General features: G+C 39.7%; 1 protein-coding gene across 1 annotated transcript in view; it reads left to right on the forward strand.

Annotated features, from left to right (window-relative positions):
• The window catches only part of EPHX2 (epoxide hydrolase 2), a 63,338-nt gene that overhangs the window by 2,563 nt on the left and 41,471 nt on the right, over positions 1-19,304 (forward strand). The window contains exons 2-9 of the mRNA XM_070932189.1: positions 4,737-4,821; positions 6,218-6,377; positions 8,152-8,342; positions 9,221-9,343; positions 12,372-12,446; positions 13,260-13,355; positions 14,280-14,358; positions 19,213-19,247. Coding sequence (XP_070788290.1) covers positions 4,737-4,821; positions 6,218-6,377; positions 8,152-8,342; positions 9,221-9,343; positions 12,372-12,446; positions 13,260-13,355; positions 14,280-14,358; positions 19,213-19,247 — 844 coding nt within the window. The remainder of the gene's footprint in view (positions 1-4,736; positions 4,822-6,217; positions 6,378-8,151; positions 8,343-9,220; positions 9,344-12,371; positions 12,447-13,259; positions 13,356-14,279; positions 14,359-19,212; positions 19,248-19,304) is intronic.

The following is a 19,304-nucleotide window of genomic DNA, read 5'->3' on the forward strand; positions in this document are numbered from 1 at the left end:
TCGTAAATCAAGGACTACCTGTATTAACGTTAGTCTCAGAATAATAGCATGTCAGAAAGATGGTTAAACTGGACTAGGCTAGATTAGACTAGTCCTCATACTTTCTGAAGGGATGAAGCAGTTTGCAGAAATTATAGAGAATCTTCCTTACATGATAGGTTTTAGGCATATCTTATCCTACTCAAAGATTATTCTGAGGTTTTGAGATTGAAAACCCATGTATATATACTGTAGTGTATCTGGATGCCTGATTAGAAGAAAAAAACCTGGAATCTGGAGGGGCTAATGCAAACTCATAGGACAACAAGTAAGGCTTAAATGTGTAGACACATTTTTAAATTACAGGTACTCCTCGAGTTATGACCACAGTTGAGCCCAAAATTTATGTTGCTAAGTGAGACATTTGTTAAGTGAGTTTTGCCCCATTTTACAAATTTCCTGGCTATAGTTGTTAAAGTGAATCATTGCATTTGTTAAGTTAGTAACATGATTGTTAAGTGAATCTGGATTCCCCACTGACTTTGCTTGTCAGAAGGTCGCAAAAGCTGATCACATGACCCCGGGACACTCTAATTGTCATAAATATGAACCAGTTGCCAAGCATCTGAATTTTGATCACATTGCCATGGGGATGCTGCAACGGTCATAAGTGTGAAAAACAATAATAAATCACTGTTTTCAGTGCTGCTGTAATTTTGAATGGTCACTAAATGAACTGTTGTAAGTCGAGGACCACCTGTATTATTGTAAATTGAAAATATGGAACTAGAGGAATGGCTGGGCAGAAAGAAGTTGGAACTACTGACCAGTGTGGTAATGAGTTCTAACTACTGTTTTCTTATCTAAAAGGTTTTGCAAATTAATGTGGCAATCCTACATTCAGAATGTGAACAAAATATGTATCTATGAAACACTTGGAATTCTGCCTTCTCCCTTCAACCCCTGGTTCCCAAAAAAATCTGAGCGTTTTTTAAAATCTTGGCAAAAATGCAGGCTTTATACAGATAGTCCTCAATTTATAACCATTTGTTTAGCAACTCTTCAAATTGAATAGAATAGACCTGGAGGGGACCTTGGAAGTCTTCTAGTCCAGCCCCCTGCTCAAGGTGAAGAACCTATACTATTTCAGATAAGTGGCTGTCCAGTCTCTTCTTAAAAACCTCCAGTGATGGAGCACCAGTGTCCCTTAAAGTTTCAGAGAAAAGTGACTTATGACCAGTCCTCACACTCACAACAACCACAATATCCCTGCAGTGATATGATCAGAATTTGGGCCTTTGGCAACAGGCATGCATTTATGATGGTTGCAACGATCTAGGGCAGTGTTGGCGAACCTTTTTGGCATGAGTGCCGAAACGGGAGCGCATGCACATGGGGGAGCGCTAGATACCGGAAGAGCAGCTCCCTAGTGCGCATGCACAGGAGCACCAGAAACTGGAAGAGCAGTTCCCGGGTGCATGCGCACACCGGGAAGCTGACACTTTCCAGTTTCTGGCATGCACATGTGCGCCGGTCACCTGGTCTTCCAGTTTCTGGCATGCATGTACGCTCGAAGATCAGCTGGCCAGTGTGCATGTGCATACTGGAACCCGGAAGAGCAACGGAAGATGGCTGGCGTGCCCGGAGAGATGGCTCTGCGTGCCACTTCCGGCACGCGTGCCATAGGTTCGCCATCACGGATCTAGGGTTACAGGATCATCATTTGCAACCTTTTCAACCAGTTTCCGACAACCAAAGTCAATGGGGGAAGCTGGATTTGCTTAACAACTGCAGTGATTTGGCAAAAAGGTCCTAAAATCAGGTACTACTCATTTAACAATCACTTCACTTAGCAATGGAGATTCTGATTGTGGGTGTAAATCAAGGACTATCTGTATATGTACAATTTACCATCATTTCTCTGTTAGTTATCCATGTTTTGTCTGTGCAAGGACTTTTGTCAGGTTCATTCCACGTACAGTAGTACCTTGGTATTCAGCATTAATTAATTCTGGGAGGCACAATGATTACCAAAAATGATAAGTACCAAACAAATTTTTCCCATAAGGAGTAATGTAGTGAGTCACAAGGCAGCCAACACCAACAAGTTCTAGCTTGTGTGTTGAGTACCAAAACACAATGAGAACCAGGACAAAAGTTTCGCCTCAGAATGCATTGAGTATCAAATTCCATAAGTTTCAAAGCAGTTGAATATCAAGGTACCACTCTACTTACGTTCAAATGGGTTGATTCTAATTAATTTTAGGCATGCCTCCTTTTTGCTATAGTTGTGTTTTGTTTCAGGTTTCAGTATATTTCAAGTTTTGTCTGTTTCAGGTTGTGCAAACACACTGCTTTGGAGCAGCATATTAGGAAAGATGCAGCATATCAAATGATGCAATATCCTTCCAATCCCAGAGTAAAATAACTTTCATTTATAGTTCACCTTTTTTAGAAGTGTGTTGCAATTAAGTGTGGTGATTTGTGGTGAACTGACTGACAGTTCTTCGACAGAAACTTAAGGTAATTTCTGAAAGGGCATGTTATATTTGGCTTACTGAAACAGATGAAATATATTATCAAAATTCCTCCTAGAAACTATTTTATGCTATTTTATGCTATGGAGAAAACCAAAGAAAGCCAGTTTGGTTGTAAGTGACAAAAAGACTATAGTCTTTGATTTACAACTGGTTGCTTAGTGACCATTACAAGTTATCCCACACCCTGAAAAAGGGACTAATAACCCAAATTCAATATTTTAATGTCCACACACCCCAATGTGGTCATATGACAATAATTTACAATAAATCATGGTTGAGCAGCACACACTTGTGAGCTAGTCATTCATACTAGTCCATTTTATAGAGCTGTCAGAACAATATATGATCTCCAGTACAAAATGGGATAACATGTGTCCTTTAAGCATCTTCCTGCTTTATAAGGGTTCTTTGGATGTCTGTACAGAAACATTGGTAGCTCTCAGAAGCTGGTCTGGAACCCGGCATTTACTTCTGGTTTCTGGCCAAAAAAGCACCTTGTAGAGCACAATGGGTTTGTTTAATGACCACATCGTTTGCTTAACCATGAACTTCCGCAAAGTAGGTTGTAAAATTGGTCACGGTCCCATGATGACTTGTGTCCCATGATGACTTTATATCCAAAGTTGTTAAGGACTAACTCTAAATACTAGCTATGTGTTAAGCATGGAAGTCAGATGATTCTGGGATCGTCATATCCTATCAGCCCTAGGAAGAGGGAAATAACAAACCACTTATGGTACTGTAACCAAGAAAACTGCAGGATTAGGTTGTGTAGTCACCTGGAGACAAGATGGATTGAAGGTCCCATAAAAAGGGGAGAGGAATGGAGGGGGGGGGGGAAATAAGATAGACCAAAATGTCTATTAGAAATTTCAAGCTTATTTTTTAAAGTATTAGATATACTGCTTACTACTACTGTTTCTGGTAGTTTATATTGGCTCTTGATAGCTTACCTGTCCAGTTGTGGATATCTACAACTAAATAGATGAACTATGGAAACAATCTGTAGTCTGCCTCCCGAACTAACCCTTGAGCCAACTATCATGCTACTCGATATATTGTTTTTAAAATATATAGTGTGTGTTTTTTTTAAAATTTGGCTTGTTTGGTAGCAGATCAAATATACACAAAACTGGCTATTACAATTTGATAAAACAAAATGTAACAATTCCTCTATTCTTCTGTTTGTGCACAGAAATAGGTCTTTATATAATTATTATAGTTCCTAAATATTTTCCCATCTACCCTCTAAATGACTGTCAGTAATATGAATAATTATGTTCTGCATTGACATTCCAAATAGGTGAAATTATATTTCTAGTCTCATACCTGGTTATACTTCACACATACAAATATTTTCCATGTTTATAGCATACTAACTTTTTCTTCTCCTTTTGACATTATGCAAAATATGGCAGATTTCATTGTATAAGTTCTGTTGCAATCTAGTTGCAATCTTTTTGAAAGAAGTAGGATGCTGTTGCTTAAATCACATTTGAGAGCCAATGCTGCATAGTATTATGGTTGTGTAAGATGCAGAAGATAGATCACGGTTGAGCAACACACAACTCTGAGCTAGTCATTCATAGTAGTCCATTTTTTAGAGTTATCAAAACAGTATATGATCTCCCAATATAAAATGGGATAATGTGTGTCCTTTAAGCATCTTCCTGCTTTATAAGGGATCTTTGGATGTCTGTGCAAATACATTGGTAGCTTTCAGAAGTATTAAGAGATTTGAAAGAGGTTTATGAGATTCATATTCCAATAATACTAATTTAAGCCTAGTATGTAGCTATAATAGCCTCCACAAATGTCCTCGGATTGATTTCTGGTGCACTAGCAAGGCAAGAGACCAAGGACTAACCCAAAACAGTGACTCTTCTTTTTTTTTTTTTTTCATAATGTCAGTTTCTGAATAGGAACCAGAAAGTATTAATAAATCTATTGTTTCTTTTCTTATCGGATTGAATAGGTCAGTCCGTTTCTACATGTTATGTTATCTTGGGGCATACATACATATGGAAATTTATGTTTTTCTCAGACTTGCCTTGCATTTTACTGATATCCCTGTAGCAAGGTCTGATTAACTGTAGTTTGATATTTAGATGCACAGTATTCTGCCATTGGTGTGATGACTGAAGCCAAACTGCTGTATGCCTTGAAAAGAACCGTTATTCCCTAATTTGTATGAATTGTGTGTTTTTCAACTTCCAGAGATTTCTTTCAAAAAGTCATTCAACATGGTGGCTCTGATGGACCTTTCTCCAAAGGGATGACTGGACAGATTGGATTAACCCAGGTAAAAGTTAGTTGCTTTTGGAAGAGAACATAGTTCAGGGAAGAACAAATTGTCTGAAGGTATAAATACCAATGCTCCATTTCTGGCATCTCCCTTTATGCAAAGGGTTTCTGGGCACCAGGACTACAGAATTCCGTGGAGCAGAAAGGGATGGGTGAGATGACTCACATTCAGGATGTGACAAAAACTGTTTAATAGCAATAGCGATAGCACTTAGACTTTGCAAGCACTCTCTAAGTGACTTACAGAGTCAGCATATTTCCCCCCAACAATCTGGATCCTCATTTTACCGACCTTGGAAGGGTGGAAAGCTGAGTCAACCTTGAGCCGGTCAGGATCGAACTCCTGGCAGTGGGCAGAGTCAGCCAGCACTGCATTCTAACCACTGTGCCACCATGGCTTATGGTGGAGAAACCTTCTTCCCACACAGGCAACAAAGCTAGAAGTAAATGCCAGTTCCCGTAGCCCTATGTATCATGAGGCTTGGTTATCTAAGAGACCACCTGTCTCCTGTAATTTTGCCCAGCCAATAGAAGCCTATAGGTTTGGCATGCTCCTGGACTCTTTGAACAACACAATCTATCTGAATCTGAAGCATGCCTTTTCTTTTGCAGTGCCCGCTCCCTAAAATGTGGTTCCCTCTGAGATCCATGTGGCTCTCACCTTTGTGTCATTCCAGAAGCTTTTAAAAAATCTGACTCTTCTCTCAAGTCTTGGGCTAACATGCATGGTGGCTCTTGATAGTTACAAGTTTTGTACATATTTTCTCTCTTGTTTGGGAAAATTCCCATCTTGTTCATTTATTACACATTGCATTCTTTATTTTGTTCTCTGAAGCCAATATGGAATGAGACAGTGTCTAAATTGAAAAAAGTAAATAAAATAAAGCCTTATTCAGATATTGGCTTACTTGGCAAAAAGCTCACAAAAATATCACCCAGCAAAATTAGTTTCTTCATTGCAGGCAAAAATGTACACACAGAAATTCTATCCACTGAAATACATGTAAATCAAATGCCTTATATAATTGATGATCTGGGATTTAAATTCTAAGCTTTTCTCCACTCCCCATGTTTCTGAGTTGGTGGATTATTGATGGCCTTGGGAGGCATCTGATACATGTTGGCACAGTGCTCTCTCTACCATGAGAACAGCTACTTTCTGTCTCACCAGTTTCATTTCTTAAAAATGTAATATTTAGGACCTATCATATGGGGATAGTTCAGGAAGCCCAAACCAGGGACTCCTTTATAGCTTATGAAGTACACCCACTTCTATTCCTAACATAGTCATCTTCCATGTTTAATATGCTTGCAATGGATATCCTTATCATTTTGTTCTGTCCCACTCTGTTTGTGTTAAAATAAAAATACTTGTATTTTAACATCTGTTTTAGCTTATTGCTGACTTTGAAGATGATTGCAAGAAAGTTTCTTCTACTTCTAATATCCCCCTCCCTGAAAACTTCTCATTGAGCAAGAGTTTTGTCGAAACGATGGCGAAAAATGGCTTTAGTGTACCCTTCCTGAAGGCTGCTATGCTTCTCAAGAAAAATGGTAAAACTTCTGCTATCCAGGGCAGTGGTATAATGCCTGGTATATTTATTTCACTTTATTTATCGTCAAATCAATTCAGTACTTTTTAAACTGGAAAATGCTCTATTTCTTTGAGAAGGTGAGCACTCTTGGAAGAAACTTTCAATTTTATGTATGAGAATGAAGGGGGAAGAGTCAAATGCCTTTTTCAAGAAGGTGCATGTTCTCTGTGCTTTTTATACTTGATTTAGCTCTAAAAATCATTACTGTATATACTCAAGGATGAGCCATTTTAGGTTGCAAAATACTACTCCAAAGATTGGTTTTAGCTTATCCATGGAAGGGCTTATTTGTCAGTATATATGGTAATATTTTTTAAAATACCCATATATTCTTACAGATAATTCGACCCTCAAGCCTTTGGCCAAAATACTATGAAAAATGTGCCACCTATTTATAAGCCAGTGGTGCAAATTAAAATGTACAAACATTTTAAGGGCTGGCTTATCTGTGGATTGTTCATTTTTGGTAGTATTTTGATTGAATGTCCATGGAGATTCTCAGTCATCCATTTAATGGTTCTTCCAAAGGTGCTTTTTCAAAAGGCAACTGACTTTGTTTTCCTTGAAGACATTTCACTTCTCATCCAAGAAGCTTCTTCAGTTAGTATTTTAATTAAAAATTCAAGGGTTGGTTTATCCATGCATAGGCTTATCCATGAATATTATTATTTTATTATTATTATGTATTAGATCTTTATCCTGTCTTTATTACTTTATAAGTAACTCATACATAATAATCTTTTCTACTCAACTGTTTCCCCATAACAACAACCCTGTGATGTGAATTGGGCTGAGAGAGTGACTGATCTAAAATCATCCAGCCAGCTCCTGGTTTCTAAGTCAGTCTCCTGGTTTCTTAATCACCACACAACATTGCTCTCTCAAGTATATATGGTATTTTTCTTCCAAGTGTTAGGGTAGTGATCAAATGCCCAGACAATTGGTTCTTTTGAATCCTGAGATAATAAGCACACCAGTAAATAAAGGAATTTTAAGCTTTATTATTAGCTCAAGCAAACAAATTTAAAAGCATAGCATAAAATCTGTTCATACCAAGTAAGATGATACTCAAATCTCTTACGAGCTGTCAGGAGCTCCTTAATAGCCACAGCAGCGATACCCCAAAGGCAGCCAATTTCCATAGTACCTAAATGATAGGTTCTGTGGAGAAGCTCCCAACAACAACCCCCAGGTATTTATCAAAACTTGGCACCGTATTAGAGCCATGTTCATGGCTTTACCATGGTTATGAAACTGCAAGTCTTTGGTTGAATGGCACATGACTCTGCGATGGGAACAAAAAGTGAAATTTTCACAAGTTTGCAGGTGTGTGAAAATTCCCCCCCCCTTTATTCAGCAAGAAAGAGTGATAATCAGATTAACTCAGAATCAGCTCTAAATTTCTAGACTTTTTAATATAATGGAGAAATAAAAATATGTCCCTAAATTCCTCAAAATAACAATAACCTTCAACATTGTCACTCTTTCACGAGCAATAGACAAAACATTTGTTGTTGTTTATTACCACTCCTTATTGGAGCCTAATAAATACATTTGCCTTAACTATCTTGTCCATAATGTGTATCAAGTTTCAGCTTTGTGGAAGTTGAAAAAAATCTTGTGATCTTTGTGACTAACTGAATCAGGAATTGTCAAACTTCACAATATCACTCCCTCTTAAAATAAATAAATACAGATAGTCCCCATTTATTCAATTTCCTGCCCCTTTTCAGATTTCAGAATTGCTGTCCTGACAAACAACTGGATTGATGATACTCCTAGCAGGCATCAAACAGGGTTCGCTTTATGTCTGCTGAGGAAATATTTTGATAAGGTGATTGAATCCTGTCGGATTGGGCTGCAGAAACCAGATCCCAAGATTTACGAGTATGCATTACATGAGCTGAATGTAACACCTGAGGAGGTTAGTGACTTCTCAACCTCTTTTCTAACAGATTTCCAGCTTTACCTATCTGTATCACTCACTACATCAACTTCTAGTGTGTATAGAGATGATAATGTTCCAAGTACTCTGTCATGGTCTGGAGATATTTTTATTGGGATTCAGTTCTCTCTTGCTAGTTTAGATGTGATTCAATGAAATCCCACTTTGAAGCCTATTAAACACGATAGTACTTTGATTTATTAATGAGACCTTGGAGATGTATAATCAGATATTATTTCTCTCTTTAATATCTTTGAAAAGTAATTGTGAGGGAGGGAGATTTGACTAGAATTCCACTAAAAAGATAGGCAATTTCCCATCTCTTCTCTAATACAGGCAATACTCTGTTTGCTCTATTAAACATTCTAATAAGGGCAAATAATAATGTGCACAGTATGTGCTTAAATAAGTGAGATAATGATGGAATTAACATGCCCCCCCCATGCAGCAAATCTTAATTTCCCCCTCCCTCCCCCCCAAAAAACTCAAAGCTTTCTACAAAGAAAAAACTCTGAAGAACTGTATTGTATAATTTTTCTTTCTAAATCTTCCCCCTTACTTTAACATTCTAGTCCTAATGGTTGAGGATATGTTTAAAACTGCAACAGTGGCTACTGATCTTTTTAAAGATAAAGGGATTAATGAATAAAATCCTTTATTTTAAGGGAGGGCAGTCTTCAGTTTATTATTTTATATCTTATTCTTTCCTGCTCTGTAAATTCATTTTGCATACTTAGTACATTTTGCAAAGTTCCACTTCTCTCATTGCAGCATGTAGATTGCCTGAATAAAGAATATTTTTTGTAGAATATGGGCCCTTCACCTGCAGCAGATCTTGATTCTTTTCTTCACTTTAGGTTATTTATCTGGATGACATTGGTGCAAACTTAAAGCCTGCTCAGAAGATGGGGATGACAACAATCCTAGTGAAAGAAGCTGATTCTGCTTTGAAGCAGCTTCAAGATCTGACTGGGGTTCAGGTAAGTAGTCCTTATCTGGGCTTTGATATGAGCAGTTTCTTTGATCTCATACAGGTCTTGTTTTTCAAACTTTGCTACAGAGTTGTCCCACATAAACAAGTCAAGAGAACAAACTTTTAAAGCTTTCTTCAAAGCAAAGATAGGAAGGTCCAGTATAATTCCCCCCCCCTCCGCACAAATTCCACAGATTAGGAATCATTGAGCAACATTGAGCAAAGAGCCCTGGTGGCACAGCAGACTAAAGCACTGTTATTAACATCAGCTGCCTGCAATTACTGCAAGTTCAAATCTCACCAGGCTCAAGGTTGACTCAGCCTTCCATCCTTTCTAAAGTAGGTAAAATGAGGACCCAGATTGTGGGGGCAATAAGCTGACTTTGTATAAATATACAAAAGTATGAAGGCTATTGCTTAAAGCATTGTAAGCCGCCCTGAGTCTCCGGAGAAGGGCGGCATATAAATCAAAAATTAAAAAAAAAAAATTAAAAAAAACCCTGCAAAGCTCTTTGGGTGTATTGTATTGATTGGGAAAATGAAGTCAGTAATTAGAGAATCTCTAGAATTATGTTAAAACTGAACTCAGGTTTGTATAAAGTAGTGGGAAGTCCTCTAGATAATTTGGACCCAAAGTATTTAGGACATTAAAAAATAATTATATGAATTGGGCTTAGAAATAATTAGTGAGGTTGGTATAGAGATCTATAAAATCATCCCATCATATAGTTGAAGAATTACTTCTGGATTGAGGCAGCTGCCAAACCCTGTCTATATTTCTCCTTTCAGGATCACAGAGTTCCCAAAATAGCTTGCAAGCAATATAAACAACTGTAAATACAATATTTTATATTTTATTTATTTTATTTTAAGAAATTTATATTGCCGCCTATTCGCACATGGCGACTCAAGGCGGCTTACAAGAATATGAAAACCTCATATATAAAACATTAAAACTAATAAAAGTAAATAATCATATAATAAATTAATAAAATAATATAATAACCTCCCACCCCCTCCCCCAGCGACAACACATCACATGAGCCATTTAATAGGCTCCATCCCACTCTGCGTTCCCCAGGCCTCTGGCAGAACCAGGTCTTCAGCGCCTTCCGGAAGAGTGTAGAGTGGGGGTCATTTTAATCTCTGGGAATGATGTTCCAGAGAGAGGAAGCTACCACGGAGAAGGCCCTTCTTCTGGGTCCCACCAGGTATATCTCCCTCTCTGCTCTGGTGGGTCAGGTAGACGTGACCGGCAAGAGACAGTCCCTCAGATAACCTGGTCCCAAGCCATGAAGGGCTTTAAAGGTGACAACCAGCACCTTGAATTGCACCCGGAAGCAAATCGGCAACCAGTGCAGCTCCCGCAGGAGAGGTGATACATGTGCTTACGAGGTCTGCATAAAACATGCGGGCTGCTGCATTTTGCACCAACTGGAGCTTCCGGATGCTCTTCAAGGACAGCCCCATGTAGAGCGTGTTACAGTAGTCAAGACGGGAATATAACAAACATTTATGAAAAATAAAAGGATCCTTCCCTTAGGACTGTTGCAGGCAGTAGCTAGGGTTGAGGGCAGGCAGGCGGAAGAGAAGGAAAGAATCCAACTGGGCAATTTCTGGAATAGCTGCTGCCTTTCTACTTCCATCTCTTGGGGATCATTCTCATGGGGTAACTATATGTGCGGCTAAGAACTACTATAATTTTTCCTGACTGATAGCTGATTCTATATAGCTCATAAGCTTGCATGCCTCTTTTGCTAGTACTGTACAGTTTCTGTCTTGACTAATCTGCAAGATAAACGTGACAACAATAGCTGAACTGGGGAAGAGATTAATGGCAAGGCATACTGGTGATGGAAGGAAATGAGACTGCTGCCCAGGACTGGCTGATTTTCACATGCCTGGATATACAATATTAACCTTGTAAACCTGACTCAGTGGTTGGCCGTTTTAGCCCAGCAGGATCTGGTTACTTTGTGCTGCAATGGACACGTTTTTTCTGTAATACTTTTGTTAGATCTACCCAGAAGTACTTCATCCAACTCACGTAGCAGCTGATTCCTTGAAAGTGGATCTGCTTCTTTCCCTTTAAAAAAACAAACACAGGGATCTGCATTTCTCTGTGGACCCAGGTTTCTTTCTACCTTTGCAGTGAGCAAATTGCTGGGATTTGTGCTACATGAAAATTTTGAAAAAAAATCCAAGGGCATTTTTCCCTTAGCAAGATTTTTTTTTAAAAGCTGGCAATTTAAATGTGGGCTTTTAAATCATTTTTAGCTGGATTTCATTATCTTCCAGGAGTGGAATTTTTATGAGACATTGAGCAGAATGAATTTCAGCTTCCTTTTTACTCTTTTAATTGGGTTTTCAGTCCTTTTTTTATACCGTAGATATTTGGAAAATGCTATTATACTATTTTAGCAGAAGGTTCTTGCATAGCTGCATCAATTAAAGCTTCTTTGTTATCTATATTTATTACAAGAGGTGTTAGCCTGAATATTTGTACATTTTCCTCCACATCTGTCCATTCATCTTCAACTTTGATTTATTGATGGAATAGATTGATTTTCTCGGTGCATTCAAGAGTGTTGTATAAACATAGCCAGTATGGTTAGTTTATGTTTGTGCAATTCACTTAATTCAGCTGTTACTAGTAAGTAAGTGAAATCTCCTTCAAGTTCAGATGTTCATTTAGTTTTCCTGGGAGCAATACGGAAAAGATGATCCACTCTTTTCTTCTGGGTCCTTCTCTTGACATCATATCATCACTGCTATCGGCTTGGCGGAACCGGGCGGAACCCACCACTAATACTAGGTCTTCGTTCAGTAGTGAGCATGCTCTCTGACTGTTGAAAGTTTTCATGTTCAATTCCTGACATCTCCCTTGATTTTTTAAAAGGGAAAAACTTCAGTGATGGGGAGAAAAAATCCTGTTACTAAACATCGTAGAGATCAGTTGCTAATCATAATAGATCCCTACTTAACTGACTCATGTGGTGCTTGAAATCTCACTCATTTAATTATCTATTCCACAGCTTCTTGACCAGGAAGAATATCTCCCTTCAGCATGTGAGCCCCAGGATGTGGCCCATGGATATGTAAAAATCAAGGTAATGATAGGAAGACTATATTTAAAATTGATGTTTTAATTGCTTTCAATGGGGGAAACAATTCTGTTTATTATGATTTGAGCATGTAAAAATGAAAAATCATTTTCAAGAAGAGATTGGACAACCATTTGTCTGAAATAATGTAGGGTTTCCTGCCTGAGCAGGGGATTGGATTAGAAGACCTCCAAGGTCCCTTCCAACTCTGTTATTCTGTTCCGTTCTGAATCATGTATTGTGCCTTAGTCATTTCATATAGTGAAAACAGCAGGCTCAAATTCATCCCAAATAACTAGCAAGACATGGCCTCAGTCACCTTGTTTGCATCTGTCCAAACGGCATCCAGCTGAAAGCAAATCTGGTCTTTATTCTCTGTCTCTCTCATGTTCTTCATTGCAGCTCAGCAAATACTTTTCCAAACCATCTCTCCCTTTACATATAAATAGTGCCATTTAGCTGAGGATGTAATGTACTATAGGAGAGAGAAAATAATGCCATTTTGCTACTGTTGTAAAAGCTAAGCAATAACTTCCATTTGCTTGGATTAATTCCTTGACTTCTGCCACTGACAGTACCAGTGTCTTTACAGGAAGATGGGTTTTGATCATCTATTTATCATTTTCCATATGGCAATTTTAAGTAGGGGGTACAGGTAGGTACCATCTCTAAGCTGTTGGTTTGCTTTGCATATAGATGTTTCCTGTTTTGGTTATTATGCCTGTCCTACTTTTTAACAATTTACTCTGAAGTTTAGAGATGCAGTTCCTTCTGCCTTTGAGAATTACGACTCAAGCCTTTCTTCCTTCCTGTCTTTAGCCGGACACCGAGTTGCACTTTGTGGAGATGGGGAGTGGTCCAGTGATTTGCCTCTGCCATGGATTTCCAGAGTCCTGGTTTTCTTGGAGGTTCCAGGTGACATAATTTTTAAGCATATTTATTCCTAATTTGCATAAATGCCATCTTTTGGAATAAGTTCAATTCACTTGAAGGAAAAGGAATATCCCTTTCTCATACATAATATATGGCAGCTGCAATGTTTACATGGAAGTTTTGGGTTATGGGCAGTGGTGAAATCTAAAATTTGTTACTACTGGTTCTATGGGCGTGGCTTGGTTGGGGGGGTAATGTGACTGGGTGGGCATAGCCAATTTTTTTTTTTTACTTTTAAAACCATTTTTTTTAGAACCTCTTCGGTGAAGAGGTTGTAAAAAAAATGCTTTCAAAAGGCTCTGATGATCCCAGCTGAGTTGCCTGATCGGCAGAGGCTTTTTTTCTTTTAAAAGTCTCTGCTGATCAGGCAACTCAGCTTGGATCGTCAGAGGCTTTTAAAAGAAAAAAAGCCTTTGCCGATCAGGCAACTCAGCTTAGATTGTCAGAAGCTTTTAAAAGAAAAAAAGCCTCTGCCAATCAGGCAACTCAGTTTGGATCGTCATGCAAATGACGATCGGCATTTTAAATCGGCATTTAAAAGAAAAAAGCCTCTGCCGATCAGGCAACTCAGCTGGGATCATCAGAGGCTTTTAAAAGTCTTTGATGATCCCAGCTGAGCTGCGTGATCATCAGAGGCTTTTTTTTTTACTTTTAAAAGCATTTTTTTGGCCGAAGTTGTTGTAGAAAAAATGCTTTTAAAAAAAAAAAAGCCTCTGATGATTGCACGGCTCAACTGGGCATGGGGCAGTGATTTTTGCTACCGGTTCTCTGAACCACCTGCCTCCATCGCTACCGGATCGGGCAATCCAGTCCAAACCGGGAACATTTCACCCCTGGTTATAGGAAGATGGGCCCATATTACCTGTGCACCCAACAAGGTTACTTATGTCTTTTTCTCCATGCTAGATTCCTGCCCTTGCTGATGCTGGCTTCCGTGTCATTGCCTTGCAAATGAAAGGCTATGGAGATTCTGTGGGTCCACCAGGTATGTTTCCTGTGTGTGTGTGTGTGTGTGTGTGTGTGTGTGTGTGTGTGTGTGTGCGCGCGCTTTAAAACAGATTCATTGTATTGGTCCACTTTTTAAATGTGACCTTGCTATTTAAGTCATTTGTTAGTTGTTCTTCACTCATGACTTCCACATGGGTTTTAGCAATACAATTAACACAGCTGCCTGCAATTTCTGCTGGTTCGAATCTCTCCAAGGCTCAAGGTTGACTCAGCCTTCCATCCTTTCTAAGGTAGGTGAAATGAGGACCCAGTTTGTGGGGGCAATAAGCTGACTTTGTATAAAATATACAAAAGAATGAAGGCTATTGCTTAACGCATTGTAAGCCGCCCTGAGTCTCCGGAGAAGGGCGGCATATAAATCAAATTAAAAAAAAAAAAAATACAAGAGACCACCTTGCGAAGCAGAGAAATCATGGTAATAATTTAAAATGAAAGTGTATTACAGTAACATTGACCCCTTAATCTATTTAAGCCTGCTCTAAAGACCCTGAACTGTTTTGTCAGGATCCAAGAGATGAGCAAAGAGTTTAAATATTCCCTAACTAACCCTTGCACCTTCGCTGTAGTTTAAACCCTGCAATACTGTTTGCATTTGTAAAGCTTTCATGCAGTAAACCTGTCTGTAACTGATAGCAACTCTCAAAGGTCACCAGCCAAGATAGGCATTTCCCAGTTCTACTGCCGTAAAGCCAGTATGGTGTAGTGCAGGGGTCTGCAACCTTAAACACTCAAAGAGCCGTTTGGACCCGTTTCCCACAGAAAAGAAAACACTGGGAGCCACAAAACCTGGGTGGGCGTGGCCAACTCAACGCCATTCACTTCCACCAGTCACATGACCACCATCCCCAGCCACGCCTACCCAGCAAGTCATTAGGGCAGAGAACCGGTTGTTAAAAAACACTGGGAACAACAAAACCCTTTTGACCTCTCTCTCTCCTCTCTCCCTCTCTCTCCCCCTCTCTCTCTGTATCTCTGTATCTCTCTTTCTCTCCCCGTCTCTCTTTATTTGCCCCTGGCGAGGAGTGACTGGGAGGGGAAGGCGAGGAGGGGGGGCCAGCCAGTGATGGGATCACCCGACAGGGAGCCACAGCAGAGGGCCCAAAGAGCCGCATGTGCCTCTGGAGCTGCAGGTTGCTGACACCCGGTGTAGTGGTTGATGTGTTGGACTAAGACTGGGAAAGCTAGCTACAAAAGCTTTGTTATATGCAACCCAGAGTCACTTGTTGTAAGATGGGCAGCTATATAAATTTGATAAAACAAAGGAACAAAATTCTCTACCCTCAGGCTTGGAAACTCACTGGGTGACTTTGGGCAGAAATTCTGTGTCGACCCAATCTATCTCAATCACTTTGAGTTATTTAATGAAAATTAATAAACAGTAGCTATAGAAATGCTGGAGTTTGAACTTTGCAGAGAGAGATGCCATTTCCAGTAATTTGCTGCCTTTCTTCGATGCACAGACATACATGTAGAGTAGTGCTCACTGATAGTCCTCTGCTTATGAATACAATTGAACCCAAAATTTCTGCTGCTAAGTGAAACAGTTATTAAGTGTGCTTTACTTTATTTTCCTGTCGTAAGTGAATCACTGCAGATGTTAAGTTAGTAACACACTTAAGTAAATCCCTGCTGACTTTGTCAGAAGGTCCCAAAAAGTGATCCCATGACCTTGGGACACTGCAGCTGTCATAAATGTGATTCTATTGCCAAGCACCTGTATTTTGATCACATGACCATGGGGATGCTGTAACTGTCATAAGTGTGAAAAACAGTCATAAGTTTCAGTGCCATTATAACTTTGAATGGTCATTACTGTTGTAAGTTATCTGCATAAGACTGGAATCTTTTCCCAAAATAATAGGCTTGACTGTTGAGAGCCTAAGTCAAACAAGGCTTCTTGAATTGCACACAGAGGCCAGCTGACAGTCAATACACCCATGGTACAGTTGTCATAGTGGCAAACTGAGCCTATTTCTACTTGGGTCACCGCATTTTAAAGTAACTGAAGCTTTGAATAGCCTACAAGGGCAGCACTATGTAGAGCAGAGGTGTCAAACTCAAGGCTCACGGGCCAGATCTGGCCTGCAGGGTGCTTAGATCTGGCCCACAGGACCACCCTGGAAACAGTGAAGGACCGGCCTGTGGTGCTTCTGCCAGTGAAAATGGAGCTCAGGAAGGCTGCAAGTTCCGTTTTCGCTGGCAGAGGGTTGCAGGAGGCTGGTGCAGCCGAAAACAGAGCTCGGGAGTCCATTTTCACTGGCAGAGCACTCAGGCTACCACAGGCGCTCCCGACACAAGTGACGTCAAGCTGGCCATGCCCCCCCCCCCCCGGCCCCCAAGGTGAAACACAACTCTGATGTGGCTCTCAATGAAATCAAGTTTGACATCCCTGATATAGAGCATAGCCCCACTGATAGCTTCTGCAAAAGTTAGGCCATGTGACATGAAGTAGAATGAAGCAGCTATCTGAATGTTTGGCATAATCATCTCCTTTTAATGACCCCATAATCCCTTGGAGTCTGGGCAACTGAATGGAGCAGAGTATTTACTGGCTGGATGCCCTTCCTGTCACCAATGTGGAGTTATATTCAGCAGATATATTCTCATCGTGCCCAGAGAGAGAAATATCTGCCTCTACCTAGGATCGAACTCACAGCCTCCTGATTGTGAGGAAAGCGCTCCACCTCTAGGGCACCGCACCACTCTAATGTTTGGCATAATGCTTGCTATAAAAGCTCATTCATCTCCATTCTTCCATTTTTGATATATCAAACCACAAAACCCCCAAATCAGCACTGAATTTTTTTTTTTTTAATTTAATTTGATTTATATGCCACCCTTCTCCGGAGACTCAGGGCGGCTTACAATGTGCTCAGCAATAGCCTTCATCCTTTTGTATATTTATACAAAGTCAGCTTATTGCCCCCACAGCTGGGTCCTCAATTTACCTACCTTAGAAAGGATGGAAGGCTGAGTCAACCTTGAGCCTTGGCGAGATTCGAACCCTGCAGTAATTGCAGGCAGCTGGTCTTAATAATCAGCTTAATAACAGGGTGCCTTAAACCACTGTACTACCAAGGCTCTTTGAACATGATTTTTAAAACATTTTACTGATTTACTTGCATTTTATATATGTGCGTGCCACTTTGTTGGCCGACACATCTGGGAAGAGCTTATAAATGAACATGATGTTTTCTTGTCATATTTAGATTTGTAATCCTCTCATTATCGAAACGTGAAGCATTATTTTCTCTGACTATGTGTGGGCACGCAACTGTGTGTCAGTAAACAAGTTCCAGTAGTAGTCAAAACAATTGAGATGTAGTTGATTTTTCTTTTTATATTGTTTGCAGAAAAATTTAGGATCAGATTGTATTTATATTTCACATTTCAAATTGTAAGAGTCCTGCTTGCTTTTGGATGTAAATTGCTCCAGGATTTTCTAGGCACAGTCCCCCTGATTTCTGGTCATGGACAGTCTCAGCAGCAGTGGCAAGAAACAGCAGTGCTCCAATCTGATTGTTGTCATTTCATTTCCCACACTGCCAGAGTGGTGACATGTAAAGGATATTGTGGGAGATTAAAATGGAAGGTTGACACAACTGGGCCCTGAGTGGAAAAAAGACATTAAATTGTCCTGAGCAGATGACAGAAGGGAATACTTATGGATTCTGGTGGCTACTAGGGACGCAGAGGGCAGACATAAATCCTTTGAAGCTTGTTAGAAGTACAAGGACAGCTTGCTTCTTCATTTCTCTCCCCCCCCCTCTTCCTTAACTGATTATGTTCAGAGTTTCTTCTGAACATAATCTTCTTATTGCATGGAATATCCTGAGGGGAGCTGTTGTGTCATCATTATGCAAGATCCATGATCGCCAACAGAGTTAGATTCTAGCAATAATATTGTGGTCTCAAGCATTTCAGGGTACAAGATTCCAAACCAGAGTTCTGTTCAATAGCCCAGAGATAAGGTGGAATTTAAATGGTCAATATGTTTGCTCTGTTATTGGAAAGTTCAGTTTGTTTTTATTCTACATTTTGGTAGAAACTGTCCTGCTGGCTGAAACTTCTAACTTCAGTGGTAAGATTGGGCATTTCTATTTTGTTGGAGTTTGTAATTTTCTTTCTAAGTTGTCATGGGGCATGAGTGCTCATGCATGTAGACTTTTGGATGAACGGGAGAGAGAGGTAGATCAAAGTAATGGCAATTCCAGGAGTGATGTGTTCCAAGAAAAGTCTAGGCTTGCTGACTGGTGGATGGATCATTGCTTTCTGCCAACACAACTAAAAATTTGAAATGCTTCTTGGGTGTTGCTCATATCCTGAATAGGACAAAACTTTTGTTTTTCCACTCTATGGAAAAACATGAGCCATGGTGGCCCAGTGGTTAGAATGCAGTACTACAAGCTACTTCTGCTGGGTGCAGTTCAGCAGTTCAATTCTCACTGGCTCAAGGTTGATTCAGCCTTCCATCCTTCCGAGGTGGGTAAAATGAGGACCCAGATTGTTGGGGGCAATATGCTGACTCTGTAAACCACTTAGAGATGTCTGTAAAACACTGTGAAGTGGTATATAGGTCTAAGTGCTATTGCTATGGTATTTGAAATTGATTTTCCCCAATCTTGATTCAACCATCTTCTATTCTACCATACAGAGTATTCTTTCTATAGCCCTGTATGAAAGCAACTTCTCTTCCTTATGCAGTCTATTAACACCTGGGGTGTTAATTTGAAAGTTTTTGGAGGGCATGAAGAAGCCCGTGGCAAGTCTTGCATTTTAAAATCAATTTGTGGGCATACAGTGGCTTTAATAATGCCTGTTTTTGTTGCAGATACAGAAGCATATTCTCAGGAAGAAATTTGTAAGGTAGGTCATGATCTTCAATAATATATCCTTCACTTGTAGTAACTGAGATACACTCAA

Source organism: Pituophis catenifer, unplaced genomic scaffold (genome assembly GCF_029215685.1).
Source record: "Pituophis catenifer annectens isolate HBS135680 unplaced genomic scaffold, rPitCat1.0.hap2 SCAF_1, whole genome shotgun sequence".
Classification (NCBI taxonomy): Eukaryota; Metazoa; Chordata; class Lepidosauria; order Squamata; family Colubridae; genus Pituophis; species Pituophis catenifer.